Raw genomic sequence first — 21,430 nt, 5'->3', positions numbered from 1 at the left:
TTTCTTTGATTGTACCCTGTCTGCTGCTACTATTGTTGCTTTCGGTATACCCACATCACTATCCAGCTCTTCACAACATCATGATAACCTTTGCCTCAATGATACCTTGCAGCAGTAATTTTCAATAGCAAATTATTCCTTGTGACTAAATGTATTGTTTTATCTATTTATAGTGATGTTCTTTCATTATCCTTTTTCTTTCACAGGGCTTATTGTAGAAGTTCCTGATTTACATTCTCAGTACTGCTTTCTACTTCATCTATATTCAATATATCCCATTTATTATTCCTCTCCTCCATAAAGTAAATGGTCCCCACAGTGTTAATACCTCCTTATCCATAGCTTTTTCTGTCCCTGAAATATTTCTTGGTTTCTGTCTCCAATCCCCTTTATTTTTTCAACATCATTTTAGAGCTTGGTTGGCTGCAGCTGAGCAAGATGACCCAGATGAGTTCAGGCTGTTGTGTATATTTAATAGCATACTGATATTACGAGTTTTATTCTGCATCTCTGTCATGCATCTGAATATCACATTTCCTTTCGTAACTGCTCCTGCACATAGAGGACTCCATGATCGTGCCCAGGTCTTTTTCTTCAGTCATTGCTGTTGATTTAGGACCAATTAGGGCACGTGAGTGTTTTGCAGTTATCAATATTGAATTTCATCTGTTATTGGTATGTTCTTCAGAAATTTCGCACATTCTTTTCTAATCTACTATGAGAAAAGAGAATGTAATGGATGAGATTTAAATACATTTTGGATTACTAATTTTATTTAACCATTTACCTTTATAATAGTTCTAATGGCTCTGTTGTCTCAGCTAAAACAGAGATTACAATGCTGAATTTATATGTTACTCTTAGACAGTACTAAAGGTCCATGTGTTAAAGCCCATTAACTCATGCTAAGTGCCCTCTGAGCATCTCAAAGTTATGCCACTTCAGGCAAGGGTTAACTCTGGGTAGTGTACCCTAGCCTGAGGTAGGGTAACATCAGTCTGCTCCAAAGAGCTAAAACAAGCAATTTACAGTTCTCTAGCATCCCAGGATGTACTGCTCCCAAACACCTCCACAGAATTATGGGGGGCTCCCGAGCACGTGCAGCAACAGACCTGGAAATGGACCAGAAGCACTTCCAGTCCACTTCTAGGTCTGCCAGGAAGCATCCTGCTGCCCTACCTCCTGCATCCCCCCGGCTCGGTGACTGGTGCCTCCTGGGGCTGGGGGGGCACCCAGGGTCCCCCTGTGGCCAATCGCTGAGCCGGCGAGGAGGGGGAGGCCCCCCAGCGCGCTCCCCTGTGGACCCAGAAGAAGACTGGAAGTACTTCTGGTCCACTTCTGGGTTCTCTGCTGAGCACACTGGAGAGCCCCCCACTCTGCTGTGGGATGCTCCATCCACCCCAGCACTGCAGTGATCACAAGCCGCGCCTGCTACCTCAAGGTGTGTAGAAAAAACTTTTAAAGCTGTGCCTGTGTCCAAATCACTGATTCACTGAATCAGCATTAAATCTTCAGATTTGGATTCAGCTGAATTGAATCGGGGCAGTGATTCGAATCAATGGATCAAATCACTGTCCCTGATTCAGGCCGAATCCAAATCCGAATTGAATAGGGCCCATTTCGCACACCCCTACTGTACATGTATTCATTACAATTTATAAACTCACAAGAGCTTATGATTATAATTTATAAATTCACAAGAGTTGCACATTATACTTAGACCATCTGTGGAATGTTAAGTGGTGCTGAAATAGTTAAAATTAGAATAAGCTGTAAAGTTAGAATGAGCATGTTAAGAGTTAATACTGTTTCTTGCCTGCACAGTTCTGACTGGCCACTAAAGGGCTGGCAAGCAAGGGCATGGCTAGAAGGCTGGACATCTGGGCTCTATCTCTCCTCAGATGTATGTCGGGGGGCTTGGGGGAAGTGTTTGGGAGCAGTACATCCTGGGATGCTAGAGAACACTTGCTTCCTCCCAGCAGCAGCTCCCCCCATGCACCAGGATGTGGGTCCAACTTCAGTTTTCCCCCTGATGCTTTGTGGCATTGAGCACCCCTGACTAGTGTGGCATGTCCCAGCAGAGCACCTCTAAGATCTGCATCAGGAATAGGCACCAGCAGCCCCAGGCAGGAGCCAGGGGCCAGCTGGAGCTACAATGAGCTCACAGCTGTCAGGAGTAGCCCTCTCCACTGGGTCATGCTGTGCTGTGGCCACTACTTCCATCTGGACTGTGAGAACCCAGGAGCAGTAGGGAAGGGGTAGTAGCATGGAGACTGTGGCTGGCCAGGGACTTGTGTGAGGGCAGAAGATGGGCAGCAGCAGTTGCCACTTGGCAGGAGCTAAAAGGCAACTGAGGCAGATCCCCACAAGTGGCCCCTGCTGCATTCCCTTCCCTCTTCCCCTCCTTCTCCTCTCCCTTCTCTCCCCCATCTTGCTTGCCCTGCCTGTCACTAGGCTTCCCTTTTTCCCACTTCCCTACAAGGCCAAGCATTGGGCCCCAAAACCTGCGAAATCAGTCCCGGGGTCTATGCAGGGATCAGGAAATTGCTGACTCCCTTATTCCCTACCTGCCTCCCCAGCACTGTTGAAGGGGGGACCCAGCTCCCCCCTGCCTGCAGACTCTAGCCCCACCAGCCCTACTTACCCCCAAAGGCAGCTGGAGACAAAGTGTTTTGTAAAGATATGGGGGTGGGGATCATCATGGTGGGTGGGGTTGGAGGCAAACAAAGAATCTGGAATCATAATTTTGTTCAAGAGTGAGTAAGTGGAAGTGCAGGAAGTGCATGTGATTGTGGTGGTGGAGATTGAAAAGAAAGTGTCAGAGATTTTTAATATATATGCACCAGCTTAAAGAGAAGGAAGGATCACCATGTTTAAGAAGTTAAAGGTTTAGGTAGGTGGAGGTAGTCAGCAAATTCTGGTGGGAAACTTCAATTGCATTATTGAGGAGGGGGATAGGAGAGGGGATAAGGGAAAGGGAGACCTAGACGGTTCATCAAAAGTGCTTTATTAATATAATAAAAGAAGGATGTTTAAAAAATGTATGGTCAACGAGAAGGTGATTATGAGGATGGAACTGAGTGGAAGAAAGATGTCAAGGATTGATTTTGTATTAACATCAAATGGGCTAGGGGTTGGAATGAAGGAGCTCTTAGATATGACCCTCAGTGTTCAATGGATGCTAAGAGTAGAAGTGCATTTAGAAAAGAGAGAAGGTAGGGGGAAAGAGATGTAGAAGTTAAATGTTCAGTTATTACACGATGAGAAGACCTGTCAAGAATATGTGGAACTGTATAAAGGATGGAGGACTCTGAAGAGATTCTATACAAACATCTGGGAATGGTGGACTGGGATGAAGAGAAAAACAAGTGAATTTTTCATAAATATTGATCAAAGAGAGGCAAAGAAGAGGGTGGAAGAGCTAGAAGAATTGCAAACAAGTAAGCGGGGATTATTAAAGGAGTATGAGTGAAAGAAAAACTGGAAGACAAAGCGATGGATTGAAGAATGGTTCAAAAGGAAAATGGATGAGAAAAGCTTTATGACTAAAGCACCTTGGATGGAGAAGGAGGAAGGTTGGTGTAAGTATTTTTTGGCATAATTGAGGAAAAGAAGGAAGGAACTGAAAATAGTGAGAACTGAAGAATAAAAGCAAGTAGAAGAGAGGGCAATGGTGCTGGACATGGTGATGGAGTTGTTAAAGAGATGTACAAAAGAAGAGTAGTAGATGGTGGAAAAATGAAGGTGTTTCTTGGAACAAAGGAAAGAATAGAAAATGGAAAGAAAAAAAATTGGAGAAGTTAAGTATGAGAGAGGTGGCGAACTGCTTAAAAGTTTGCAAGATAGGGAAGGCTCCAGGAAGAGATGGCCTTCCAGTAGAATTCTATGAAAAATGTTTTGCAATGACTGGGGACAGATATGATAGACATAGAAGAGAAGGAAGACATGTTAGATAACTGGAGAACAATTATCCTTTTAAAAGTAGACTACAAATCGATGGCAAAAGTATTGGCCAAATAATGTGTGCCTGTTTAGCAGATATGTTACAAGAAGAACAAACTTGTACTGTTCCTGAACCTAACCTTATAGTTAATAAGAGATGTCATAGTGGATGTGAAGGAGAGGAAAAGAAATACAGAAATAATGAATCTAGACCTGGAGACAGCTTCTGATAGGGTTCAGCATGATTTCATGTTTGAAGTATTGCAGAAGATGGGGTTTCCAGGGTATATGACTGGGTGAGTCAAAGTGCTATTCAGGGCGTATCTACATGAGGTGCTTAACTGCAAATTAGCATGGTTTACTGTAAAGTAAGCATGTGGGCCTCCACGTGCACATGCTTACTCAACAGTAAATCTCCCTAATCCCAAGTAAATTTTCTACCTGCAAATGCAAGTAGCAAATTTACTTGACATTGGTAATGGTGCCATAGAGCTCATGTAGATGCCTGGCCAGAAGCCAAGTCTGCACCTGGCCAGCCACCCACAATGGGGCAGGAGATAGGGGCTTCAAGCCCCCTGTGCCCAGATTACGATTTTGGAGTGTGGGCTGGGAAATCCTTATCTCCCAGCCCCCACTCTACCATTGTGATTGGGGAGTGTGGGGCGGGGAGACCCTTAACTCCCAGGGGCAGTTCTATCGCTGTGGGGCCACTGCTGGGAGATGCCTATCTTCCAGCCAGAGCCCCGTGGCTGTGGGGCTCTGGCTGAAAGATGAGCATCTCTCAGCAACGGCTCTATGTTCGTGGAGCTGCTGCTGTGACATAAGGGTCTTCCAGCCTGAGCCTTGTTCTGTGTGCTCACAGGCCTCGTCCTCTGTGCTTGCAGAGCTGGTGCAGGGACCTCCCTGCAGGTGGGGGCTGCAGACCTTGTTCCCTGCCCGGCTCTGCAAGCACAGAGCTGGTGGGGAGGGGAGGAGGACAGGCTAGGGAACTTGTTCCTCAACCTGTTCCCGCCCAGCTCCATGCTCACGGAGCTGGGTAGGAAACAAGCTCTTCCCCCGCCACCCTGCGATCACAACTGTGACTGCAGAGCAAAGGCTGGGATCTCCCTGAATGGGGATAGTTCCCCACCCAGCCTGGAGCTGCCTGGGACCTGCCTCTGACTGGGACAGTTCTCAACCAGTCGCAGGCTGCACAGGATGGCATATCCAGCCTGGAGGTGGTTGGGGACTATCCTGTTTCAGGCATTTCCCAGCCAGCTCTGGGATGCACATGCAGACTTCCCCGTGCAGCCTGGAGCTGCCTGGGAACTTTCACAGTCAGGGGCAGGTCCCAGCCCGAGGCTCCAATCGGGTGATTGAGGCATAGGGCTTAGAAAGAACTGCATGGGTAAGGCAGGTCCCAGTCCCCTGCCCCAATCTCTCAGTGGGGCAGCTAGAAGTGAGCTAGCTGCCCCACTGGCGGTGGGGAAGGAGCGGGGAGACTTTATGTGTCTGCTGCAACCTGGCAGAAAGAACGTTAAGAAGACGGGGCATGTACGGGGGGGTTGGGAAAATCCATGGACATGGCAGGTATCATCCCACTATATGAAGATGGAGAGCTTCATAAGGATAAATAAACTTGAGGGAGTGTGATTAGAGTGCTTGAAAGACTGGAAGAAGGTGATTAATATGATAATAAAGAAAGACAAGATACCAATAGTTGTGGATCTGACAGAAAGACAGATGGCAAATGTATGGGAAGAAGTGACAGATAGCAGAGTGAAAGGAAACGTATGGATATCATATGGATGATGACGTGATGTTCCTTCTGTAAGGGGGATTCAGCATAAATGTCGTTTGCTAAGATGGATGACATGCTGAAGAGAGATGAGAGGCTGAAGGATACGTGCCAGGCAGGGCTGGGTGAAATGGCACCATTCTGTTTCGACTTGCATTTCAAATAATGTGTGCCTGTTTAGCAGATATGTTACAAGAAGAACAAACTTGTACATTCTGTTTTGACTTGCATTTCAACATTTCGATGGGACAGCATTCAGTTTTGAATTTCGTTTCAATTCAAGACTGCTGTTCCATCTTGTTTCGTCAAAACAGTTTTGCTGTTTTGACGTTTCGCCTATAGGCTGTAATGGGGAAGCATGAAACAGCCTATAACTTTGTCCTTTCTAGCCTGATTTGGATGAAACTTGTAGGAATGGTAGCCCCTTCAGAGGGCACAAAGCCTGCCAAGTTTCAAGGAGATAGGTACAGGAATTTCAGGGAAATTGCACCTCAAAATCTTGAAGCTAAAAATCTCATGTCACGTGTGTGTGTTAAGCCACAGGGGAGTAAAAACTGCAGGCATGCTAGCCCCTGCTGAGGCAACGAAGACTGCCACATTTCAAGGAGATAGGTGTGGGGGATTAGGGGAAACTGCGTCTAAAGCTGCGGACAAGCAAAACTTGTGACATGGGTGACACTGTGTGTTAAGGCGCAGCAGGGTGAAAGCTGCAGGCCTGATAGCCCCTGCTGAGGCCACGAAGGCTGCCAGGTGTCGAGGAGATAGGTGCAGGGGGGTTTGGGGGCCCTGTACTTCTAGCTGCTGACAGGCAAAACTTCTGACATGGTTGCTTGTGAGACTGTCTGTCTTGGGACAGGGAGGTGAAAATTGCAGGCCTGCTATGCCCTGCTGCGGCCATGAAGCCTGCCAGCTATCAAGGAGATAGGTTTAGGGGGAGTCTGGTTCTCAGCAGTTGACCCAGATGTTGGTTACACCAGATTTAACACTTTGAGAAATATAACAAAAGAGCATCCTTATCTTTAGCATTATTATTAATTGGCTCTTCATAGAATTGATGGAGCCCTCCGCTCATAATTAGCTTTCTACTCTATCTAATATACTTGCTTCACAATAATAAGATTTAAAAGTTTATTACGTTCTTTTGGGCTTCCTCAAGGCTTCTTGGAAGTTTTGTTGAGACTTTAACATAAGTAAACTATTAAAATATGGCAATATGAACACTATATAAGGCTAAATAATTTACTCAATGTTATCAATAGGCTCTTAACTAAAATTGTAGGATGTACCATATGTATAATTTTGATTGGCATCAACAGTTTGTGTCTTCCAGGCCAAGGCATCCTGTTACATCAGGATGCTCTGCCAGGCAAAGCTCTGTTGCATTTCCCTTTAGGAGAACAACAATGAAAACTTGGGATAACATATATTAAAAAAATAAAGCTTATTATACCCATATCCTTTAGCATCTATACATAATAATATTTAATTTATCCTAATAATGATTTAGGAAGGTTTAATATCTGGGAATATACTGGTATTATACATTTTAGAAAATTATTCAAAGAAAATATATTTAGATCTTTTGAGGGAATACAGTAGGTGACATTAAAATTCCATTTTTTCAACATCAACCACTATTTATAATAAGGTCGGCTAACCACACTGAATCAGAAATCAGTATTGACGCAATCTGGAACGATGGTCCTCTCACATTAAAATATTAATGAAAGAACGTTATTTTAAAATCCTATATTGATGATATCTCACCCAACTGAAAATTAAATTAATTTATGATCTCGGCACAGGCAAATAACGGAGGGAGTCTGGTCAGTTAGGAGGATTCTACCATGTGATGGACACTAGGGCTGTGCGAAGCTTCAGGTGCTGATTTCGATTCAGAGGAGCTTCGGCACAATTTGGCGGCTAAACCTCCAAATCCGAATCGAATCAGGAGACAAATAAAAAGGGCTGAATTGATTTGAACCTCTCCAAAGTGATTTGGAAAAGTTTCAGAGAGCTTTGGGGATTCGGGCAGTCCCCGCTCGCTGCCACAGGGAGCTGGACCCAGACTCTGTGCTGGTAAGTGGGGGGCTGGAGAAGGGGGGAGTGGACCATGGGGGGAACCCCTGCCAGGCCCCATCCCCTTCCTGTTTCCTCAGCCCCCCTGAGTGCCCTTCTGACCCCTGACCCCTCTCCCAGCCCTCCCCGCCCCATGGCTGCCCCACCTGGCCCCAGCTCCTGGCTCTCTAAAACAAAAAATGAAAAAAAGCCCCAGTCTCCCTGGCTGCCTCAGCAGCCTCAGGGCTTTTGGGGGCTTGTGTCAGAGCCCCCCATGCAGCGCAGGGCAGGAGTGGGGAGGGGTCGTCCCCTGTCTGGCAGGAGCTGGTGAGCCTGGGGCTTTTTTCAAAGAAGTGGGGCTGGGGGGGGAATGTGCTGGGAGAGTGGACAGGGTCTGGGGGCTCGTGGCAGATCCCCACACACAGTGTGGGGCAGCAGGGACCCCCCCGGCCTGGCAAAAGCGGGTGAGCCTAGGGCTTTATTTTTTTGCTTTCTGGTTTTTTTAAGAACAGGGAGCTGGAGCCGGGTGGGGCAGCCATTCATGGGGCTGGGAGAGTGGGTGGGGGATGGCGCCTGTCCAATTTGGAGATTCAGCCAATTTGGCAGTGGTCAAATCTCCTAATCAGATTCAACCTAATCGATTCAGGACAGTGATTCAAATCAAATGGAATCACTGTTCCCAAATCAGCCAAATCTAGTCACTTCGCACAGGCCTAATGGAATATCCCAGAAATAAATTCTTCTGGGAAAAGGTTGGAGACATGATGAGGGAAATAACAGGATACTAATTATCAGATAACCCCTTGGGCCATGTCCACATGAACAAAGTATGCCTTTGTAGTAGCACATATAGTAGAGGCACAAATTTGTGCTGCTACTTTGTGCCACAGTGCATGTCCTTGCTGGTGTGCTTCACAGTGGGACACATTGTCCTGCTGCTCCATGTGCTGTGGGGCTAGGGCACAGGGTGCCTCATCAGGGGCTATCCATCCCCTCCACTAAGGCATCTTGTACCCCGGCCAGCTAGGGAGCAACATGTGAAGCCCCTGTGCCCCAGCCAACCACTCCCTGGCTGGCTGGGGCTCAGAGTGCCTCAACACGAGGGAGAAAGCAGCCTTGGGTTGGCTGCTCCCCTGTCTCCACTTGCTTCTGCATGGGGCCTCCACTGTGGAACCCCTGCATTGAGGCACGTGGATCCCCCATGCTGAGGCACAATGTGCCCCAGCCAGCCACAAAGCAGCTGACTGGGGCTCCGTGTGCCTTGAGACAGGGGTGCAGCCAGCCCAGGGCTGCCTGCTTCACCATGTTGAGGCACACCGCACCCCAACCAGCAGCTCAACAGTGGAGCTCCCATGTTGAGGCATGCAGAGACAGGGAACAGCCAAACCAGGGCTGCCCGCTCCCACATCTTGAGGCACCCTGCACTCCCACCAGACAGGGGTAGCTGGCTGAGGTGCAGGATGCCTCAGCACAGGGGCTCCACAGTGCATGGAGATGGGAGAGCAGACAGATCCCTGCATTTGTCCTGGTGCCCGCCACTTAGGCATGGTTTACACAACTTTTTCCCAGGTTCTTTTTCTTTTGTTAACAGGAAACCCCAGTGACAAATTTCACCCCGGTGCTGTAAATTAGCAGTGCCACACACTGATTAAGGTACAACTCATGTGGTTTGTGGCGCTGCAAAAGTTTTTGCAGCGCCACAAACCACACATGCCTGCATGTCTGGATCCAGCCTTAATGTTTGTATTCAACCTTCCTGAGAACTCTACAACATGCAAGTGTCATAGGGAATTGACCACTCATTTTCAAGTGGCTGCAAGAAATTCGATTCATGGACTCATAGAATCATAGAAAATTAAGGTTTGATGGGACCTCAGGAGGACATCTAGTTCAACCACCTGCTCAAAGCAGGAACATCCCCAACTATATCATCCCAGCTAAAAAATTGTCTACCCAAGTGTTAGAGTTTTCCAAGGATGGAGATTCCATAACCTCTCTGGGTAACCTCTTCCAGTATTTTACTGGCCTCCTACTGATAAAGTTGTTCTTAATTTCTAATCTAAACATCTCTTGCTGAAATTTGAGACCCTCACTCCTTCTTCTATAGTTGCCACTGAAAATAGTCTAGCTCTTTGGACCCACCCTTTGGGTAGTTGAAGACTGCTGTTAAATCCCCTGTCAGTCCTCTCTTCTCCAGATCAAATAAGACCAGTTCTGTTGGCCTCTCCACAGAAGTTCTGTTCCTCAGCCCTCTAACCATTTGTGTTGCCCTCTGTTGGACTGTCTCCAATTTGTCCACATTTCTGTAATGGGGGGCCCCAAACCTAGACACGGTACTCCAGATGTGGCCTCACCAGTGCCAAATAAAAGAGAGAAAACACTTCCCTTGATCTGCTGGCAATGCTCCTATTAATAGAGCCCAGTGTCCTGTAAACCTTGATGACAACAAGGGCATGTGGTTGGCTCATATTCAGCTTATTGTCCACTGTAACCTCCAGCTCCTTTTTTGGCAGGCTCCTGTTTAGCCAAGTCCTCAGCTTACCCTGGTGCATGGAATTGTTCCATCCTAAGTGCAGGACTTTGCACTTGTCCTTATTGAATTTTATGAGCTTTTTTTCATCCAATCCTCCAGTGTCTAGGCCTCTCTGAACCACCTCCGCTGGCAGACTGTTCCAGACCTTGGTGGCTCGGACAGTAAAGAAATTCTTCCTTATGTCCAGCCTGAAACAGTCTTGCAGGAGTTTGTGACCGTTTGACCTCGTCATCCCTTGGGGCACTCTGGTGAACAAACGTTCCCCCAGATCCTGGTGGTCACCCCGATAAACTTGTAGGTGGCCATCAGATCACCCCTGAGCCTGTGCTTTTCCAGGCTAAAGAGTCCCATGGCTCTCAGCCTGTCATCGTAAGATCTGTTTTCCTGACCTCTGATCATGCGCGTGGCTCTCCTCTGGACTCTCTCAAGCTTCTCCACATCCTTTTTGAATTGTGGAGCCCAAAAACTGGACGCAGTACTCCAGCTGCGGCCTCACCAAGGCCGAGTACAAGGGGAGAATGACGTCCCGGGATTTGCTCGAGAAGCATCTATGGATGCAAGCCAGCGTTTTGGTCGCTTTGCTAGCCGCAGCATTGCATTGCAGGCTCATGTTCATCTTGTGGTCAATGATGACCCCCAAGTCTCTTTCTTCTATAGTGCTAACCAACGTAGCACTGCCGAGCCTATAAGGGTGCTGCAGGTTTTTCCTCCCAAGGTGGAGAACCTTGCATTTTTCGGTGTTAAACACCATGAGGTTCTCGTCTGCCCATTTGCTGAGCTTTTCCAGGTCAGCCTGGATCACCCGCCTGTCCTCTGGCATGGATGCTTTGCCCCAAAGTTTGGTGTCATCGGCGAACTTGGCCAGTCTGCTTCTGACTCCAATGTCCACATCGTTAATGAAGATGTTGAACAGTATGGGTCCCAGGACAGAGCCTTGAGGGACCCCACTGGTCACAGGGCACCACAATGAGTGACTGCCATCAATCACAACCCTCTGGGTCCGACCACGGAGCCAATTTCCCAGCCAGCGGATCGTGGTGGAGCCAAGGCCACAACTGGGCAGTTTGGCCAAGAGGTGATCATGGGATACCAGATCAAAAGCTTTTTTGAAGTCAAGATATATGAGGTGTGGGAGACTGTATCAAGGCCTTACTAAAGTCAAGGTATACCATGTTCACTGCTCTCCCCACATCCACAGAATCAGTCATCTCATCATAGAAGGCAACCAGCTTGGTTGGGCATGACGTGCTCTTGGTGAATCCATGCTGACTGTTCCTAATCACCTTCTTTTCCTCCAAGGGCTTAGAAATGGATTCCTTGAGGACTTGTTCCATGATTTTTCTAGGGACTCAGGTGAGGTTGACCCATCTGTAGTTCCCGAGGTCCTCTTTCTTCCCTTGCTTCTAGATGGGAACTGTAGTTGCCCTTTTCCAGTTGTCCAGGACTGCTCCTGATTGCCATGAGTTTTCAAGGATAATGGCCAACAGCTCTGTAATCACATTAGCCAACTCCCTCCGCACCCTCAGGTGCATCATGTCTGTCCCCATGGACTTGTACATGTCCAGCTTTTGTGTGTTTCTTATTGCACCCTCAATAAGGTTTCTTTCAATACAACCAGCTCTCCTGAACTCCCTTCCCCCTCAGACTGGCCTCCCGGAGAATCCTGCCCATCAGTTACCTGAGTGAATCCAAGTCTGCTTTTCTGAAGTTCAGTGTCCCTATTCTGCTGCTTTCCTTCCATCCTTTCCTCAGGATCCTGAGCTCAATCATATCATAGTGACTTCTGCCCAAGTTGCCATTCACTTATATGATCCCCACTAATTCTTCCCTATTTGTCAGCAGCAGGTCAAAAAGAGCACAGGTTCTAGTTAGCCTTTCCAACATTTGCACCAGGAAGCTGTTCCCAACACTCTCCAAAAACTTTGTGGATTGCCTGTGCGCTGCTGCATTGCCCTCCCAGCTGATGTCAGGGTGATTGAAGTCCCCCAGGAGAAGCAGGGCCTGTGATGGGAAAACTTCTGCAAGCTGTTTGAAGAAAGCCTCATCTACCACATCCTCCTGTTCCATCGGTCTACAGCACACACCCATGAAGACATCACTGTTGTTGCTGTCCTTTCTGACCCTACCCCAGAGATTTTCAACAGCCCTATCTCTAATTTCATACTGGAGCTCAAAGCAATCATCTAGCTCTTTTACATAAAAGCAATTCCTCCTTCTCCTTTCCCATGCCTGCCCTGCCTGAAAAGTTTACACCTATCCATGACAGAAGTTCAGTCACGCAAACTATCCTACCAAGCCTCTGTTATTCTATTCACATCATAGGTCCTCAAATGTGTAACAACTTCCAGTTCTTCCTGCTTGTTTCCCAGGCTCTGTGCATTTGTGTACAGACATCTGACGTAACTAGCTTATTACCCTACTTTCTCTGGAAGAATGTGAAGACCTCCCCTGTTGCCATTTCATGCTTGTGCTTCCTCCAGGTCACCCACTTCACCACTTTCTCCAGGGCTTTGATCTCCATCCCCCAGCAAATTGAGTTTAAAGCCTGACTCACTAAGTTACTGAGCCTATCTGGAAAGATGCTCTTTCTTCTCTTCGTCAGGTGGATCCTGTCTCCTCCTAGCAGCCCTTCTTGGACCAACATCCTGTGCTCAAAGAACCCAAAGCCCTGCTGGTGACACCATCTGCACAGCTATGCATTGATCTGTAGGATGCATCCATTCCTGTCTGGACCCTTTCCCCTTGATGGAAAGGATAAGGAGAACACTACCTGAGCCCCCTGTCCCCTTCACCCTTGCACCCAGAGCCTTTTACTCACTTTTGAACTGCTCAAGGTCCTTTCTGGCAATCTCATTGATGCCCACATAGTTGAGCAGCATGGGGTTTCTGAGTCAGAGGACATGATGAATCTCAGTAATCCCTTCATGACATCTCAGTTCCAGGCTCCAGGCAACTAGGAGACTTCCCCATACAAATGATCAGGCTAACAGATGGATGCCTCCATCCCCCGCAGAAGGGAGTCTCCAACCACCACTGCCTGTTGCTTCCTCTTGATGGCAGTGTTCCCTATCCTCCCTCACTTGGAGAGGCCTGGCTTGGCTTCTTTGCCTGACTGAACATGCTCCTTCTCTTCTGTTGCTAGGGCTCCGTATCTGTTCTCCAGGCAAACCATTGCAGGTGGGGATGAAGAAGTCACAAGCTTCCAACTTCCACCTTCATGGGAGTTCATGTCCTCTTCTTTCCCTAGTGTCACCTCTGGCAGTCCTTCCTCCATTGTCCTGGAGGTCTCCTCCATCATTGAATCAATTAAATTCTCATGACTGAGAATGCTTTGGAGCACTGCTGCCTCCTCCTGTAGCTCTTGTGCCTGCTGCCTGAGGAATACCACCAAAAGCCTAGAAGATAAGTGACACCCCTAGAATCACTGAGTGATTACCAAAAACTTAGGACTTTAGTCATGGAAAAGTTGTTCTATCAAGTCAGTGTTCAACAGGAAAGAAAGCAAAAAATATCCTTACTTGGAAATCTAATAGAATGTGTTGCAGTTTGTTTAAATAAAAAATCATCTCCTGCCTCTAAACCAGAAAATATGAGAAACTTTTTTGAATATTGAAATGCAAGTTCTATGAATGAACACTTAAAAATAAATTCAGAATAAATTTTAAAATTAAAAGCAAAGAGAAGTTAATAAGATTGATGTTAGTCAGAATTATAGGAAAAATGAGGGGTGATTATCATATAGAGTTGAAGAAACACAGGGATTGGCATTGGTGAAAATGCTAAGGAACTGTTGTAGCGTGGAGAAAAAAAGGAAAAGAGCACAAAACTTATGTGGAAATTGATTTGGATACTGGTAATACTATTGATAGAAGATTAGTGTCTGTCTTTGTGTATATATTGAGGATTGGATATGCTTTTGAATGTTAAATGTATTATTTTATGGGTTGGATTCATTAATAAATAAAGTTTTGGGATAAAGAAAACAGACAAAAGTTTTTTAATGTTCTGGCTTTTTAGATTAAACTGAGAATGTTTACATTTTGACTTTAAATTTTTTTTTTCCTTTCCTATACTTTTTTTCCTTGTTTTGCCAGAGAATGCGATAGAATGAATGGTGTGTGTGAGAGAGAGAGGCAGGACATTAGTTGGTTATTTTCTGTTTTGTTTTTTCCTGTGGTGTTATAAACTTAGAAAAGGCTTTAAAAGCTACAGAATGGCAAAAAGAAAATGAAGTATACACAGGACTGAGGTGAAAAGAGTTCGGGTGAACATGGTTCTAGGGAAAAGTGAGCTCTTTTTATGTAGTGTTATGGAATAGTAAACTATAGGAGTGATCGTTTCCTTTAAGCCTTCATCCATTATCCCAGCTTTATTGTGCATATCTACTTGTGCACTTTAATGTGCAGTAGCCTATTCTACTCCTTATTAAAGTGTTGTGTCAAAAACAGTACTAATATGCAGTAGAAATAGCATACTGCACATTAAGTGTCACTAAAAAGGTGCGTGCTTTTGCTGTTGTGCATTAGGGCAGTTTAATGCACATTTATGTAGTACCTCATGTTTGTATGAGTAACGCAAGTGCATTAATGCATGTGTAGACACATCTACTGAAAGGCATATAGAGCAGCAAGATGTTCTGCTGAACATTAGAGTGGAGAGGCCCAGGACTGGTGCTCCTACATGTGAAGGGATGGAGATGAATTCTGCTAGTCTGTCCCATTGAAACCTGGGCCAGATTGGTTGTGAGAGAGCCTGGGGAATCATTGTTAATAGTTCAAGATCCTGGTCAAGGAATTCTTGTTCATTTACCCAGCTCTGCCAGATGTCCCTTTATTAGTTTCAGCACTTAAAAAATCAAACTAAGCAACAGTCCTGTGAGCAAGGCAGAAGGCCTTTGGAGATTTGGTAAGTCAGATTATTGTAGTCAGGAAGTAGTCATCAATGACTCAATATCTAGTTGGGAAGAAGTATTAAGTAGGGTTACCCATGGAGTCTATCCTAGCTTGGGTATTGTTTAGCATCTTCATTAATGATTTGGATGATAAAATTGAGTGCATGCTTAGCAAATTTGCAGATGACACCAAATTGGGTGGAATTCTGGGCATTCAAGAGGGCAGGGTTAGGATTCAGAATGACCTAGATAGGCTGGAGAAATGGCCCACAATCAATTAAATGAGATTCAACACAGACAAGTGCAAAGTCCTGCACTTGGGTTGAATAATGTGCTCTCTGTAAATAGGTATACCTCTCAAGGGGTAAAGGTCACTTTATGCACCATATTTTGTGCATGGAGGGCTTTGGGGATAGCCTGAGAAGTAATACAGCAGCACTACCATCAACTCTATGCTCTCTCTTTCCAGTGGCTCACCATGACTTGGAGAATACCATGAACTGCAGCTTCATTGAACCACCTTCTGTGGTCGAGCAACCATCCCCCTCCTGGTCCTCCCGTGGCTCCTTCTCTTCCTTTGATACCACTGATGAGGGACCAGTGTACTGTGTACCCCATGAAGGTGAGTAAGCTAAGGGAGTGCTGGTCAAGCCAATCCACTTTCCCAGGGGTCACTGGAACTGCTTGACAGAAAATTCCCAAAGTCTCTGATAAGCAGTCTATTTTAACTGGCACTGTAGTCCTCATGATACTAGAGGGTAGCATGTACTTGTCTCTGTATCGGGGAAGTAAACCAAAATGTTGGTTCTGCTCCCTCAATGACACTGTATTCTGATATTGGTGCCAGCTCATGCATTGACTCAGGTGTTCCACAGATGGGTGATCATAGCAGAAGACTGCACAATTTGTTTTCTCATGGGCCTCCCTCCCCTTATTGAACTGATTTCCAAACAGAACACTGCCCAAGCTGGCATCAAAGGTGCCTTTGCTCACATAAATAATAACCATTTGTCTGGAGTCTTCCAGGCAAAGGAGAAAATTATTTCTTCCTCCGCAAAAAGAAAACATAGCATAACAGTCCTAGACAATCAAAGATGATCTAAAATAAAAGTTAAGCTTAGTATATCCAGGGAACAGATTTTTATGTTAAGGCTTGATGCTGTCTGTGTAGATCCTTATCCAGGAACACTTCTGCATGTCTGTCTGTAAGAGGATATAACAGTCTCTGCCTTCACATGCTCTGAGTCCAACAGCTCTACTATATTTGTATTGAGGGTTTTTAAGAGATTTATTAGTTGCTTCAGTCCTCTGTAAAATCCTCCATGAAAACCAGCTCTGATATGCAAACTAGACTAAATTCAAAGGTGGTGTTTATTAGGCAGAGTATAACAAGAGTATCAGTGTAGAGCAGGGTGTTGAGGTGGAAAATGAGTAGCATAACACAGGCAGACAAAGTTCTTTGGGTAAATCTGATATCTTTTATTAGACCAAATCAGATAGTTAGAAAAAATCGTCTTTGCAAGCTTTTGGATATAAATACCCTTCATCAGGCTGAGGAAGCATCTGCAGTTGGTCTGTGCTCTTCCTGGATGGAATGAATAGTAAAGAGGCCAGAAGCTGGTATGCATGCAAGAAAGCTAGTCAGTAAAGATGTAAATTGAGGAGTCAGTGGGTGATGGATTTATGGCACATTATAACCTGCCTGACATCTGACTCCCCAGGTACTTCTCCACTATTTACTAGCTACTTTCATTTCCCTCCTGCCCCCCTCCCCCCCACCCAACTTGTCTCTCACCCAGTGACTCCTCAATTTACATCTTCACAGACTGGCTTTCTTGCATATGTACTTAGACCAATATGGCTGTAACCTATACCCCTGTAGCATAACATAGAACACAAGACTGAAAGAGATCGCAGGCACCCAGTTATATTGCTTATAGAATTATCAAGCACCCTCCTAAAACCAGTCAGAGTTTTTTACCCTAATTCTATTGGCAGGCTGATTTATAATACTGCTCTAATCTGTCCCTGCTCTTCCTGTGGCCTTCATTCCCCATTCCATTTCCACATGCCACAGTGCAGCAGTAAGTGTATGCTTTCCTTTTACAGAGAGTGTGAGTGAAAGCAAGGAGAAGGGCACTTCCTGCAGCCTGCTGGAGAAGCTGACACCCCCAATCATCACAGAGGAGGCTGGCGAGTACACCTTCCTGAAAGAGACAGGCTCTGTCAAGGCTTTCCAGGCTGACAGCAGTGAAACACCCCTGCTCAAATCATCTGACAGTGAACGGTCATCCTGTGGGTCTGGCTCTGCCAATGGGGCTCTCTATGCAAAAATTGCCCGCCTCTCTAAGCAGTCCAAGGATGAAGATGAAAATACAATGGATACCAAAAGCTCTGTCATTAGTGGCAAACCTCCCTCTCCTGAAAGAATCAAACCTCCTCCCCCAGATCCATCCACAAAACCCAAAGTGTCCTGGATTCATGGAAAGTACAATGCCAACCAGTCCAATTCATTGCCTGCTCCCAGTAGATCCCCAGAGAGGGCACTCATGCAGCCTGATTGCTCTGAGCCCACCCAGGGCTTGGCCAAGAGAAAGAGAAGCCCAAGTGAGACTTCAGCTAGCCTGCATGGCAAAGCTGATGAAAAATGCAGCATGAGAAGCAAAGACAAAGCACAGAAACATCTGAAAGAGTTGAATTTTCCAGAGAACAAAGCCTCCCTCTGTGGGGAGCCTCAGCTACCATCCAAGCCCAAACAAAGGAACAAAACTAGTTCAGAGCAGATGGAGAACATCAATGGAGCTGTCCAGAATGCTCTCAAAAAGATTGGTAGCTACCATCCAGAGAAGAAAGGAGGGGAAGGCAAGGAGGCCCCTAAGAGTCCCAATCTCAGTAAGCCACGCTCTGAGACCATTCATCCCCATTTGTCTTCAGAGGCAGCCACTTTACTAGCTGCACAACTGAAAGAAAAAACTCAGAGCCTCAACAAGGGTGACAGCAGCACTAGGCAAAATGGAATGAGTCCCTTGCAGTCCCAGAGGGAGAAACCCACCCCTCCACAGAAAGCCAAGCGTTCAGTGGCTACCAACAACCAGAAATCCAGCAAGCCAGTGCTTCCCACCTCCCCCAACTTGCAAAAACTGATCAGCCCTGTGTCAGAGACCATGGTCAGTGAGACGAAAAGGGCAGAGAAGCAAAATTCCAGCAGCAGCCAGGAGCAGGCACCCCTGAGTGACCAGACCAGCAAGAAAATACCTATTAAAAAGCCCCCAAGAAAGAAGAGTAGGGAAGCCACCTTGGAGCAGCCCAAAGCAGCCATAATGCCCCCTCAGATGGTGCAGTAGTAGAGACCCATGGGCCCCAGGCCCTGACTCTGGCCTACTACCACATTGAATATCTGTTGGATGGGAGGAAGCAAGTCTGCAGCTGGGAGCAGGTGCTGGAGAAACTTCAAAACCTTCTCTCTGTCATGTCCCAGGGTTTTGGACTCCCTTGTCTATCAGAGATGCTTGTCCCAATGCTGAAATGTGCCCCATACCATGTATCCTCTTCTCTGCATGGTTCTGGGCAACTCACATTGCATGTCTCATTGGCAGAGAGAGGGACCATATATAGCTGTCCTTGTGTGGGAGGCTTGGCCAGCTTGTCTTGTCTGCCTAGGAACCTGAAGAGCTATGTGAGGCTCTGAGCAGGGCAATGCCCTTTTTATAGCAGTATTATTGATTGTATAAGCAGTGCTTGTTTTACTAGAAATACCCATGTTATATTCTGCAATAATGGATTAGCTTGCTTCCTGTATTCTAGTCCAATCTCTCAAGTGTCCTTGGTGAATGGCAGCAAGAGGCCAAGGCTTCTGCTCCACATATTAGAGCTGCAGATGAGACCTAGATCAGCCTTTCCATGTTGCTATCCATGTGCCCAGGGCCTTAGAAAAAGCTTGGTCCCATGTGCCTTCCTCCTGCATTTCTTCTGCAGAGCAGAGCTGACTCCAGCTGTCTCCAGAGCCTGTATGATCCAGAGTGGTGGAGTAAAGTGATCAGTGCGTAAACTCAAATAAGGTTTAGTTTGAGTTGCTTCCTTGCCATTTTAGCTTTTTATTTTCTGGAGATGTAGACTCTCCTGAGCACTGTCATCCTCTTTAAGCATGCTGCTTTGGTCAGTGTGGGTCGAGCTGGTTTCGACCATCTAAGGATGTTTCTTTTGGGGACAGCTATGAATAAGAACCTGTTTGTGGCCTAACTTGAAGATACTGTTCAGAGACACCGTCCCAACTAAGGGGTCCCATCCAGTGGAATTGGATGGAGTGACTTGGTACGACAGAGTCTGACATCTTTCCAGAAAGTTTTCATAATAAAAGTGTGTTTCTTGTCTCTTTTGGGTGCTTCCTCTTCTTCATACCTTCTGCTAACCAGTGCATGCTATCTGCCTGCTTTGATTTTCACATTGGGTAGCTTTTATTTTAATTTAATGTTTAGCAGTGTGAACCCCCCTGATCCCCTAAGCAATTCATTCTCTCACAGTGGGTCAATGGACTTTCTGCAGCTTTAAGGGTAAGAATTTAAGGGGTGGCTGTTAGATTCTAAGGAGAACCCAAGGAAGAGGTGCTCAATGGCTCCTTAAAGAAGCAGTGTTGAAGGCTGGTTGGGGAAAGGGAGAAGGGACGGTGAGTTGTAACATTTCCTGTTGAGGCATCCTGGACAGCAGAGCATAGCATGAGTCCTGGGGCTCCAGGAAGGAGGGAGGAGCATTTAACCCGGGGATGCTGGAAGACCTGGCGAGACACTATTACCCTCAATGTAACATGCCACATATTCAAATTAAAGCTCAATAAAAACAAGCTGCAAAGATAGTCTACATTTAACAAGTAACATCTGTAAGGCTGGATCACCATTTTTGCAGTATGTTGTCAACTGATTCATTGCCTGAAGGTATGGCAAGGTGCAATGTATTGCTGCATTAGCACATTAATCACATTTTAAATGTTGCTTTTGCTGGGGCCTTAATTGACTGTCACCCCTATCACAGAAATAGCTGTATTTCAGTGAACCACAGAGTCACATTCAGTACCAGTTCTCATGCAGCACTATGGAAATGTTTACATTGTTACCTCCTCCTTATAGGCTTTAGCTGGTTGGGCTGAACCTGAAGCTGTTTCTTGATTTGGGCTTTCTCCCACTGCTTCTCTGAGGAAGTAGGGCTAGGCTGTGCCACCTAGCCTAAGTGCCTTTGTGTGCACAAGGCAAGTATGGTATCAAAAGGAGGAAGAAAATAGAGGGGAAATGAAGTTGGCTGCATATTGCAATCCTAAAACTTCCAAAATCAAATGCCAAACCCCCCAAAACCCATTAAGTCCAGGACTGGTAATTATAGACAGCAGAGCCAAATGTGCAGTAGCCATCCCTAGCTCTCCTGCAGTGACAGAATTCTGGATCATTGTGGACTTGTTGACACATGCATTAATGCACTTTTCCTAATGCACATTAAAAGTAGTACCTCCAATGTGAGTACTGCATATGTGTGTTTTGCAAGTGACAATATGCAGTAACCTATTTTACTATGTATTAGCATATTTCCCCAGTTTTTTACACAATGCTTTTATGCAGAGTAAAATAGATTACTGCAAATTAAAGCACACTTGTACATGTTCCCTATATGTAACAGTGTTGCTCTCTGTGACTTTGAGATAAAGAACCAGATCAGTTAACATGGAGACTGTAGCATACATGGCATGTCTACATGAAACACTTGACTGCTCGTTAGCATAGTTTACTGCAGAGTAAGCACACATGTCTATACGAGCCCCTGCCCTGGCAGTCACACATCACTGGGGGAGGGCCCCTGCAGCTGCCCATCCTTCCTGCCAAGCTCCCCAGCTACACTCTCCACCAGCAGCTTGGGCAGCCCAGGCCAGCAACTGCCTCACCAGTTGTGGTGCCCCACATGCCACCAAAAGGCATGGCTGGCCATGACACCACCAGCTGCCAACAGCACCAGCTCCTCCCCAGGGGTGGGGGATCAGCCAGGCACCTTCCTGCCACACCTCACTATCTAAGGATACTGCCCAGAGCCACACACTGTGCCCAAGAGCCATGGGGAATAAGCAGGAGGAACTCACCCTTCTGCTAGCTAGCAAAAACCCAGACCTAGTGGGGCTCGTGGAAACCTAGTGGGATCCTCCTCATGACTGTGCAGTGGATATCGAGGGCTACAGGCTGTACAAGCGAGACAG

General features: G+C 46.3%; 1 protein-coding gene across 1 annotated transcript in view; it reads left to right on the top strand.

Moving 5' to 3' along the window:
* Positions 1-19,571, top strand: part of SCARF2 (scavenger receptor class F member 2) — a 179,215-nt gene extending 159,644 nt beyond the window's left edge. Inside the window, exons 10-11 of the mRNA XM_090062358.1 lie at positions 15,671-15,823; positions 17,311-19,571. Of these exons, the coding sequence (XP_089918484.1) occupies positions 15,671-15,823; positions 17,311-18,545 (1,388 nt within the window). The 3' untranslated portion in view covers positions 18,546-19,571. The remainder of the gene's footprint in view (positions 1-15,670; positions 15,824-17,310) is intronic.
* The last annotated feature ends 1,859 nt before the right edge of the window (positions 19,572-21,430 follow it).

The sequence above is a fragment of the Crocodylus siamensis genome, chromosome 9 (genome assembly GCF_052110815.1).
Source record: "Crocodylus siamensis isolate JL-2025a chromosome 9, ASM5211081v1, whole genome shotgun sequence".
Lineage (NCBI taxonomy): Eukaryota > Metazoa > Chordata > Crocodylia > Crocodylidae > Crocodylus > Crocodylus siamensis.
The sequence above is the reverse complement of the archived record's forward strand: the minus strand, read 5'-3'. Positions and strand labels throughout refer to the sequence as shown.